The following is a 12,288-nucleotide window of genomic DNA, read 5'->3' as shown; positions in this document are numbered from 1 at the left end:
GTAACAAAAAATGTCTTACAAGTGTTAATTTTCAGATTCGAAATAATGTTCTAAAGATAATTAAATAAACCCCAAGTTTTTAAGATAGAAAAACCATTTCAAAAGATTCTTCATTTGGCCATTCCAGAGAGTACGCATTTACTCAACCATTTCAGAAACACCCTGTATAAAATAGTATTTAATTGAATATTTAAATGTTAGTAATATAATGATATTATTATTGTAGATTGTGAGATTTTTTTTTCACAAAAATAATACAAAACAATTATATATTTTATTTGTTTTAATTAAAAATTATTATTACTGGTATATTTTAAGTTCTCACGCATCAATACAAATTATTTTATATTACACTAATCTTTTCTCACGATTACTTCATACGTATTTAAAGATAACGTATAGCGATCTTAACTATCTAATTTCAACTTGATTAAAATGTTTTTCAAATTACAGTTAATTAAATATTAATTTTACATAATTCTTCTTATCCTTAATATCAAATAACATGTCTTCAAAGCTTCGAAATTACTATAACATCAGGAATGTTATTAATTGATAATTTGAGTATTTCTCTTTCTTATTTTTTTGATGAAAATTTCATTCTTTAAAAACTAATGGAGGGGCTGCACAATTGATATTCGAACATCGGTCAAATAAGAAGCATCCTAATGTGTATAGATGTGTATATTCATCGCCGCCCATTAAGATTTGTAAAACTTTTTTATATAAAAATAACAAACGGTAAACATGCCGTGTTACGCGTTGTACGTATTTACCTTATCGTCGTGCATGATGCATTTTTATTTTTTTGTGTGCTGCAGGCATCATGCATTTCGTGCGACAGCTGAACAACGTGACAAGGGACTCGGGCAAATCGGTGAAGCTTAACTGCGAGGTGACCGGCGAACCGCCACCGCTCCGGATCCAGTGGTACATGAACGAGGTACCGGTGGGCGGCGGCGTGGACGGCGGGAATGGGGTGGGTGAGAAGAAGTCCAAGCCCCGGTTGACGGTCAAACGGTTCCAGTCCAGACACAAGAACGGACTCGGGTCCCGGTTACGGATCAACAAGCTGGAGGTTCACGACACGGGATTTTTCAAGTGCGAGGCCACCAACGGCATCGAAAAGATCCAGTCCACCGCCATTCTAATGGTCAAAATCAATCCTTTCAGTAAGTTCAATCCGTATGCAATTGCACGTCCTGCGCGTTCGGGTGTGCAATGCGAACGATCGTCGTAGCCGTAAGACTGTTGGGCTACGGTTCGTAGATAATAATTAGGCCTAACATTTTATATATGCGCAAATAATGGTCTCTTGAACGCTTTCGCATCCACACCCAAAAAGCTTTACGAAATCGAAAACCACCATCGTATCCTATGTTTTCGTAATATTATCATACGAAGCGTCTCGGTCTCGTCAGTTTAATTTTTCTGGCAAGTGTCCGACGGTTCCGCAGCAAATGTTTGTATTCGTTTCGGTATTACAAGTATCGATACGTTTGTTGCGATTTGAAATGTTCTTCGGTGCCATGATATTAAAAAATGTTACACAGTACCAAAAAACCTCATGGGGTCGTCCGTTTGATTTTTATTTTTCGTTAACGAATAACGTTGTAGAAAAATGTATTCGCTTTTCGAATATTTGCAATTAATTTATTTTATTTTTGATCTAAGATGTTCAAAAGTCTCATGATATATGTGCCACTTTTTTACGTGCATGTGTACATTGTGCACCGACCTTCGATCAGAATCGCTTTCAAACTAAGACAAACGATACGACCGATCAACATGTATACAATAGACATAGACCCGGAATCGCCGCAGGACAACTCGATTTATTATAATGTATATTCGTATTATTTTTAATCGAACAGTGCGAATATATTACGCTTGTTAATACTAAGTACACAAAACATTATCTTATTACCATAGGTGTGTGCACGGGTGGGTTCCGGGTATGTTCGGACACTCCTCGATATTTTGTAAACGAGACCCTACAATTTAAACCTTAAAAAAGAGTAAGGAAAACAGTAAGGAGCCGTATTTTATCTATTGTTGCTCGAATCAAATGTTATTTATTTTAAACTATTTGATAAAAAATATTTGAATAATAGTTTCGTAATAGAAAAAATAAAAATAAATTTTCCTGCAAAAACTTATGATAATAAACAGCTACAGTTGTCCAAAGAAGCACAAATCATAAATAGTTGAAGGTATCTGAGAAAAATATACGAAGTTCAAAGAAGAAAACATATTCATTGGGACAAATATATCACAGTATTTAATAACAAATTAAAGTTATGTTAAATTGAATATAACTACACATTTTGTTAAGATAGGATCCAAAAGTGTTTTAGGCACATCCTGATACACAGGTCTATGATATACAGGTACAACGCATACTGAGTACATCGCATACATCGCGAACCCATTCGTCTGATTGAACTATAGTTATGCGTGTTCCGGTCAACGAAATTAAATTTAAATACATTTGTTTATACCACCTATTTTTGTTTGTTGAACATTTTATAACGCGCTAAACATTGGTTTTACATTAATACTCGTGCGCAGTTTGTATGTACATACGCAAATGCAATACGCCTAGAGTTATTTTTTGAGCTCGAATAATTCTGGACTTATTGCTACTGTACATCTACATGTATATTACTTACAGTTTGCTCACTTTAACAATTAAATGAACTAATTCAAGTTCATTATACGCACTGGATAACCTACCATACATGAGTGAACGTACTGCGCGTGTGAAACGAACTCTCGAATCCGTTGGAATAATCGAATGTGTGTGTGTGTGTGTGTGTGTGTGTGTGTGTGTGTTTTATTTACACACATTTTAGTATACCACTACGCTACTGCTGCGTTTTATGTTATTTACATTCGGCAATCGTTAGGATCAGAAATACTTGTGCATTATATGTACCAAAAGAAGAAGTTCGAATAGAGCTATTCCAATCATTTTACATGTACCCTTATGTATAAATGTCTTTGTACACGCGCATCTTAAATCGATGCAGTTGAAATTTTCTTTTAATTACCATCACTACATTGGTAGTGTTAATTAATATTAAATTATTGATGTGTATGTATAAATTTGGTTAAAGTAGTACGGCGTGAATCGTTTTTTTTTTATAAAACATACAAATAAAATGATATAGAAAAAAAAACATTTTTATTGATAATTTTGATGAAACATATAGGATAATATATAAATGTCAGGCAAGAAAAATTCTAATACATAATAACCTATTAATCCTGGATAATGCTTGTTGACTTATATGATTATTATACGTATGTTTATATGAAGTCTGTTGGTTTTTAGATCTGAGCGCGTTGGTAATAAAACTGTTGTTTTAACAACTGCTTCCCTCTTAAAATATTGAAGCAACTGACTCTCTCCAGTACATAATGGCGTAGTTATGCATTGTTCTAATCCACCTTATCGGAAATGTTTATTTTTACAAACCATAAACTTTCAATCTAGACTACGGTGATCATTTTATTTAGTTCATTTACGAAAAATGTGTAAAATTACGGTTAATAAGATTCGATAGCTACCCAGTGACTACGGGAAATTATGTAGCGTTCATACTATACATGTAGACATAGTTATTAAAATTTACGGAATGGATAAAAAAAAAACCTAAATTAGAACGTGTTTTATTCTGCGCGAACGAAAATTATTGTAATCGATTTGACAATGATCGATTTCATAATTTTTTTTTGTCGGAATCGCTAAAGATATAATATGACATTCCAATAAAATGCGAACGTAACCGTGCAACTTCCTGTAAACTCGTGCAACTCGACCACTTTAAATTTTCTGTCCGTAAATTAACTTATCGTATTTCGTTTTTCGTATGGATCATAAGTATTCCGTGTAAAACAGTGTAACCAATAATAAATTTTATATCTGCTTAAAACTGTACACTTTTTTCTATCTATATTAATTTGCAAGTTTTCTAAGAAACTTAACGATAATTAAGGTGATCGGATCACATAAAAAGATGGAGACAGCGAATCATATCAAACAAAACATGACAATCACCGACCCTGCACTTACGTACTATTTATACGTTCCTCTTAATATATCTCATCCATATCAAAATAACCGACTTACGCTACCATAAATATCATTTATTACTAAACGCAAGTTACAGACACACGCATAAAACGTCAACTTGAATTTCCGACCGTTCTCATATTTTTCATTAAATCACCACTATGCGAATTAGATAAATCTAAATTTTCAACCCGAGAAACTGTGCTACGGGGATCAAACGCCAACTATACTCAAAAGTAATATACATTTCAACTTCTTCTGTTTATCTTACAAAAACTATCTTCTATTTGATAGCATTTCTTTATCAGCGATTTTAATTTTTCCAGAATGTACTGAGGTGCATATTTCAATCGTGTTCCCCGTTGCTTCTGAACTCCTTTCTCATAATCAATTACAATTTAATTTTGAAAACAGACCGTGATTTCTAATTTTTTATGATCCAGAATATGAACCTTAATAGTTCAAAATGTATAAATGTATATACATAAATATATATATATATATATATATTTATGTATATATATGTATATAAGAAAAAACTCAAAATTATTAAATATAATATTTACAATATGTTGGCTTGAATAAAATTTAAATGTATGTACATAACTATAATAAAATAATAATGATACGTTTCGAGGCTCTTGAACGTTGTATCGTTATACATTCGTGCAATGTTGTTGGCCTATCACTTTAACGATTTTATTTGTACATTTAAAATCAGTTAACATTTTCATCGATTTGTTGAGAAACAATATTAACGTTATTAATAAATACGACGAAACGTTGAACTTATAAATTGAATAAAATAACAGACATTTTTTTCAAATCAATATTATTGTTTTGTAGTATATGTATAATATTTTACGTATAGAAATACTCTTTAAAATACTTCAGCAGAACAATAATTATTATGTTCTTATATCATTATTATATAATTATTATTATTGGATGTTATGTTGTCCTATCGAATAATATCACTTTTTACTCCTCCGTTTGGCCACTCGTGTCCATTGTATGGAAATTCATTTTTCCCATCATTCGATATAATTGACAATATTTAGCAGTTTGTATACTGTCAGGTTTTATTTCAACTGTTTAAGTGCAACTAATTATTCCCCTTCACTAATTACAAATACGGTCGTTAGTTCGAAAACCTAATACGTATACATATACTGTAACGCTACACTGGTGTAACAGGGTTAGATATTAAACTAGACCGCATTGCAATTATATTAACCTGTAGGTTATATAATATATTATTTTTGCACGACATGTGAGATATTTAGATGAATACGCAATATGAGATGGGATGCTTGTTTATCATGTCTAAAATGACGAACGTGAAATATAAAAACAATTATAACAAACGTTTCTTATACTCCGAGTCGAGTGAATAGTGTCATCGATTTAATGAACACATATATTTTATATTGTTGCAAGTATACGTTAAATATTATTTATTTATTTTCATTTAATAAGTTATGTAGCATATTTACATATATATATATTAAAACAAATATTTATACATAGTAAAAATCTAACATTGATACAAAAATTGTCTCCGTAGCTAAGCTTGTTATGGAGACAAAAGTTACATTAATTGTATTTTAAATCAAAAATGTATTATTTTTTACAGGTCACGATGAATCAAATGTAGACATACCACATTTCGGATTTTCAAACCAATATCCAGTTATGCTAGAAGGGTAAGTCGACTGTCGGTTATGTCTTTTTGCGGTTAGTGGTGGTGGGTTCTAGGAATCCAAAAAAGTGCAATTAAGGTTTAGTTTCATCGTGAAATGCCGATTTCATCTTCAAATGTGTTAGGTTAATATTTTAAGATGGGTTCGCTGAAATAATCAATAAATCCGAATTGCCTAAAAGCTTACATAGGTGGATACACGTAGTTAGATGAATAATAGATAACATAGTTTTAGAGTTAAAGCGCGAGTGTACCGCATTAATATATTTAACTAAATTATAATATGAAATCAGGGCGAATCAAAACTGTTTTTTCATGTAAACCGTCGATCGGTAATGACACCAACAACAATAAAGGCATTATTTTCTTATTTTGTTTAGAACGAAGTAGGGAAATCATGTAGTTTTATTTTTTTATTGTTTTTACCGTGTGCGTGGAATGTATACCATGTATCTTTACCCACAAAGTTATAAGCTATTCGAACGCATTTCAACACATTGACGAAATATAGTGGTTATTAAAAACACATTGTGTCAATTCTAAAATCAAAATCAAATTATTATCAAGATTTAAATACACCACGTGTTCGAAAACATAACCGAAACGTGGTTAGTCAATTTCGTTGTATCTTTCGGAATACGATTACATGTTTGACACCATGTGGACTCGTGTTCGGAAAGTCACCTCTTTGCACATAGACGAAAACTGGGGTTGGCAAGGGGGCAATTTTCCTCCTAGAATAAATTATGAGAGATAGTTACCCCTTTGATATTTAACATATCTTATTTTAAAATAAGTACAAAACAGGTGGTTATAGCTATTATTATACTTTAATCCTTGTAGTATAAAATATTAAATGTGTTAGAACGTTTTATTGGTTTTTATAGAACGAAAAAAATGGGTTGTGAAACCCTTTCATATTTATTAAAAAGTACTTTGCAATCTTTAAGCATAAAAATTAGAAAAAATGGGAGAACAATGTTGTGATAGAGCTGCCTCGTAATGTGGTTCTTATTCTGGAGTTACTAAACAAATATAAGATGAAAATAAGCAATCTTTGTATGTCAATTGTTATGCACATATACTTAACTTGTGTGTTTGTTAAATTAACTCGATTAACTCTCATAGCCTGGCCGTTCTTTTATTCTCTCTATACGACTGTACCGTACCGTCGAATGGTGGAGTACCAATAACGATCATCGGCGTACGTGGATCGTTGCCCTTGGTTAACCGTGCGATCATGTGGTGAACCGTTCGAAACGAAATTAAACGATTGGAGTGCTGAACCATTCCTCTTCCACACGTTTTTTCTAGTTTGCGGACGACTTATGATGTGGCGTCCGGGAAAAACTCTTTGTTTTCAGCCTATTCAAAACTTTGTTAATAACTTGAGCAACGCCAAATGTACGCGTTTTGCGTGTCAACACCTGTACTGAAACCACGATAAATACTGCAAGAGTATATCTTAGTTAATAGCTGCTACGGTTTGGTGCATTGGTAGTAGTGGATTTAACGGTTGTTCAGTCGTCGAATTCCGACGGAACTCCTTCCTAAATTGTTTACTGAGGTCCAAAAAAATTGTAATTTATTTTTAAATTTTACCACAAAAAAAAATTATAATACAAACTGTAATATCGTTTATAAGCTAGCTTTGTAAAACGGTGCTAAGAATGTTAGTGATACATTTATTACGAGGCGCTTTTTTTGAATTTGCCGACTTCATTTGAACCTTTAAATCCGCCACTATGCGGAGGATATTTTAAATTTACCGCTTTACCGATAAGATGGTGCCAAAGACGTTATAAATACCTCGCCGCCGTCCATAGATATACGAGATCAATGGGTAGCGTATTTGAGCGCATGCGCGTTGTTATGTATACAAATATCTCTAGTGGTATCACTTCAACGGTATCAACTTACGTCTTGGTGGGATACTGCAGGACGTCATTAAGCTTTAACCACTAAGATTATTGTTATTGTTAGGATGTCCACTTGTCCAGCGATATTACCGTGATTTCGAGTCTTCAATCGTAGACTTTTTCAGTAGCATTTATGTAGATATAGATCAGACTTGTCAGTTTCCTCTAGTGTTGTCCCACACACGGCATAACAATGTTTTTTCCCCTTTTTTACATACTAGTAACTACTGTCTTTGTAACGTGTTGCGCCGAAACTCTTGCCAAAAGGTATTTGACCGTTGTTGTTGAATTATGCAAAATTTAATTGCATTTTTTTGCTTAAGGGAGACCAAAATCGACGCTAATCTTGGACTCAATGAACAGCAAAGCCCTCTCGAGAGCATCCCAGAGCTAAGCCAAGTACTTCACTACCCGATATGTCAAGTAAGTCTTACTTTTTTTTTTATGTTTAATTTGATTTTTTTTAGATCCTATGATTTGTAACTGTTAACTGTTATAAGAACTGTAGCAAACACTGTGCCTAGTAAAATACAGTTGATTCCGTCTTATGTGGGCTCCGATTAATATGAACAAAATGGTCTGGTCCCAAATCCAATGTATGCTAACAAAGTTAAAAAAATATCACATAATATGGACACTTAATTTGGTTTATGTGGGCAATTTTAATTTATCATAGCATTAGAATATGTGTTAACAACTAATATAATTGGGTTTCATTATATTTATAAGATTGTGTTTATCAAAAGTAATAAAAATCATTAACTTTTAAACCTTAAATGAGATTTTTTTACGAGTTCAATTGAATGTATAGAAGTTTTATCAAGAGCAATAAAAAAAATAAAATTTAACGACATACTTGTGGCTTTCTTTCCCTAACTTGACCACATTCATTTTAGTTTTTCCATGAATTTCCACGTGATTGTGAATGTTTTCGACTATATTTTGAAAAAATCTTTCCCTCAAGGAAAAAATTGGCTAAAAAATTATGTATTCTGATAAGGGATCCCATATGTCCCATATTTTACGGGATTGTTCCGTATTTGAATAAAGTTTCCTGGTGTCCTGACACAAGTATAAAAATAGAAATTTTATCCCATATTTTATATAATCCATTTCGTATGTACCTTATTATAAAAATTAAATTTTTTAAGCATCATAAAGCTTTTTAAATTTTGTATTATTTTGTACTATTGATAAGTCATAATATTTAAATCAAATGATAATAATATTTTATTATAAATAAAAAAAATTGCCAAGTCATCTAATTATTTATTTTCAATTTTAATCATAATTTATATTTGTTTGAAGTATCAAATATTTTGTTTAACTTTATTTTATAGTATATTTAGTAACTATGAGTAAAATGAAAAGTTACATCAAGGCCAAATGTAATTTTAGCTCCCAAATGTTTACAAAGAATTTGTACAACAAACATCACATATTTAAATTTTGTAATATGTTAATTGTTAACATAAGTCCCATCACCCTCTACTCAAATTAACACAAATGTGAATTTCAAAAATAGGTATGATTTAAAATGTCCCCTATTTTTATAAAACAAATCTAGGATCCCTAATTCTGATATAATATTATCCAATATTATTTTGTGTATTTATTTTTTTATTCATTTAATTTAACATTTTTTGCCAATTTTATGGCTTTTGTGTGCAAAATAAAAACTTTTTAATATTAAAAATGTTAGTGTTTTTGAATTAAATTTAGTTTGTATGGCCAACAGCTTAATGTGAACAAATGGGTTTGGTCCCAATGTGTCCACCTTAAGCAAAATCCACTGTACTATAATCTGATATATTTTATTCATTTCCGCTTGTATAGTATATTTCATACTAAAGCACAAATTAAAAAAAATATAACTTAAATGTAAAATGATTTAGCTTGAGGTTTAAAACAACACTCATATTATGTAATTATAGATTAAATTATTAATAATTTTCTTGTTGAATGGTGTTATTTAATTGGTAATTTATTCAAGTTAATTATTATAGTATTTATTATGATAATAATATTACAACAATACTGATTATATGTTAACACCACATTCAGTCTTATATACTATTTTAGTTTAAAATAAAATTAATGTAACTTTTAAAGTATTGAAGTAAATATTTAAATTAAAGTAAATTAAACACAAATATGAAACTAAACCAAATACTTAAATTAATATTAACCATATCATTGAAAATAAGCTTATAAGCCAAATTGAGTTTATAACCTTTATTCGCCATACTTTTTTATTCCCCCTGATAGTTTTTAAAATAATTCTATTCATTAAATAGTTATTTTTATCTCTGTTTTCTCTTTTAATATCGTTATGATTATTGAGAATAATAAAAGTTATCTTTTTTCAAATCAAAGTATTCCTTTATAAATTGTTTTCATGCATTATTACCTTTTTAAATAACTAGAAATTAACTTAATATGTGTTAAAAACAATTCTTACTTAATATTTTGATATATGTATACAGTCGAATTGCTATAACTCGAAAAACTTGATAACTCGATTTTTTTTCTTATTGATATAGGAATTTTCATAATACTCAAAATATTATAAGTCTTGTTAACATAAACATAAAATTGTGATAAATAGTTTAGTCAAAGTATATATAATATAAATTAAAAGATTTTATAAGCTGTATATTGAAACAAAATAAATATATTCATTAATTTATATCTTGCAAGCTAATCTAGATTATTTTCCACATTCTTACATAATCCTGAATTATGTTCCTAAATTTGGTATTCATAGAAATTTTAAAATATTCTATTTCTAATAGGTGTAATTTTAAATTTTTATAAAACAGATAAACCAACATCTGTATTAACAGTTGACTAATTTGAAACAAATTATTTGGTCTATTTGAAAACACCTTATAGTTTTTAAATTTTCATATTCTTTTTTTTCAATGACTCATTTTATGAATTTTAAAATTTTAAATATTCATTAAATATCAGTATAAAATAAATGTATTTTTATTCATCAGTTCAGTTCTTTGATTTATTTTAAATGTTTAACATGTTACGTGAGTAAATGCATGCCAATGTATGCCATATTATTATTATCATTGTATTTTTTTTTTTTTTTTTCGACAAATGTTGTATGTACATCACTTACTAATTATGTATCATCAAAAAATAATACGCCGTTTTGGATTAACCCTTGTGGTTATGACACATATAATAATGAAGACGATAGTGATGCCAGTATTATTTATCGTATATTAAATTTGGCCAAACAAAGTCAAAATAATATTAATTCATTCAAAACTTGCTTCATTATGAGAACATTCAATATTGATTATTTTAATCATTATGAGAGATGGGCCAATGAAAATAATTCTTGGATGATTCCACGCTTACTAAAAAGTGCTGAAGATGATTTACCAAGATCATTTCTAAATTCTCGTTCATTTCCTGAAGAATTATTATTTACTTATGAAATATTACAACGGGTGTCAGTTGGCTTAGAAAAATTACTTGAAGATGCTGAAAAAATTGATTTCCCTGAACATCAATTTTTAAAAAACTTTGTGACTTGCAAGAACAATTTACAGCAAATATTATGTGAAGTCAATGATGCCATTGAAATTAAAAGTCAAATACAACCAGATGATATTACTAGAGATGCAATACCAAATGAAGTTCGACAAGAAAGCAGTACTGCTAAAAGACATCTTGTAAATTCTTTGATTTTTCGAGATTATATGATCGCTATTAAGTATTTAATCAATACCTATGAAAGTTTTGGTTAAATAATAATGTTGTTATTTCTAAATCAGTGAGTTAAAAGATAATAAATCCACTTTATTCTTAAATTTTGTTTTTTATTTCAACTTTATTAATAGTTATAATAAATATATTATAAATAGTTATTATTTATAGTAGTATTTTATTAGTATTCTTTATTCAATAATATGATAAGGATGTTTAAATACTAAAAACATTATTCTATATATTTCCTGTTATTCAATGAACAATGATTTAGTTACAACTTTTCTATTGTTTATTTGTAATTTTAATCAAATTTTTAATTTTGAACCAAAATTTGTGTATGTATATTAATTTCTAATTAAATTTATTTTTCTAAGATCAAATTTGAATAATATAATAAATTTCAAGTGTTATTTACTTCATATGATTTGTAAGTAAAACATTAAGAACAGTGGTTTCTAACCTTTTAATGACCGTGACTGCAATTCTTAATTTAAATGTATTAAAGAAAATATTTATGAATAATGTTATTTATAATAGAGAAATTCAGAATAACATTCCTAATGACTTCCATAATGCTACACTAATTCCTCAATGTTAAGTTGTATATTTCTTACCATGAATACTATACAATGAGTACACTGAATATCATGCAATCATCAAGATAATTTCTGTATCTTGCTTTAGTCACAACTAAAGTAGAAATACTATCTTTAATAAGTATGTTATTTAAATATTTTCAAGTACTTTTGGAAAAATATTTTCTTTAAAAACTCAGTTAGTTTAGAGATCGAAAACTTATTCTTGAAACTCACAAATATTTTTTTCAACTTTATCAAATTAAATATCAAAATTATTTC

At 29.4% G+C, this 12,288-nt stretch overlaps 2 protein-coding genes across 2 annotated transcripts in view; both read left to right on the top strand.

Moving 5' to 3' along the window:
• LOC112685932 (tyrosine-protein kinase transmembrane receptor Ror-like) overlaps positions 1–12,288 on the top strand; it is a 71,436-nt gene that overhangs the window by 55,827 nt on the left and 3,321 nt on the right. The window contains exons 4-6 of the mRNA XM_025557992.1: positions 822–1,172; positions 5,715–5,784; positions 8,023–8,122. Coding sequence (XP_025413777.1) covers positions 822–1,172; positions 5,715–5,784; positions 8,023–8,122 — 521 coding nt within the window. The remainder of the gene's footprint in view (positions 1–821; positions 1,173–5,714; positions 5,785–8,022; positions 8,123–12,288) is intronic.
• On the top strand, positions 10,707–11,506 carry LOC112685933. Its single transcript, XM_025557993.1, has one exon. It carries the CDS (start codon positions 10,753–10,755, stop codon positions 11,467–11,469), a length of 717 nt encoding a protein of 238 aa, XP_025413778.1. The 5' UTR covers positions 10,707–10,752; the 3' UTR covers positions 11,470–11,506.

This window comes from Sipha flava, unplaced genomic scaffold (assembly GCF_003268045.1).
Source record: "Sipha flava isolate LNK unplaced genomic scaffold, YSA_version1 299_pilon_pilon, whole genome shotgun sequence".
Classification (NCBI taxonomy): Eukaryota; Metazoa; Arthropoda; class Insecta; order Hemiptera; family Aphididae; genus Sipha; species Sipha flava.
The sequence above is the reverse complement of the archived record's forward strand: the minus strand, read 5'-3'. Positions and strand labels throughout refer to the sequence as shown.

What these genes read in the sequence shown, in the direction of transcription:
- LOC112685933 (XM_025557993.1), top strand. Translation starts at nt 10,753, where the DNA reads ATGCCAATGTATGCCATATTATTATTATCATTGTATTTTTTTTTTTTT.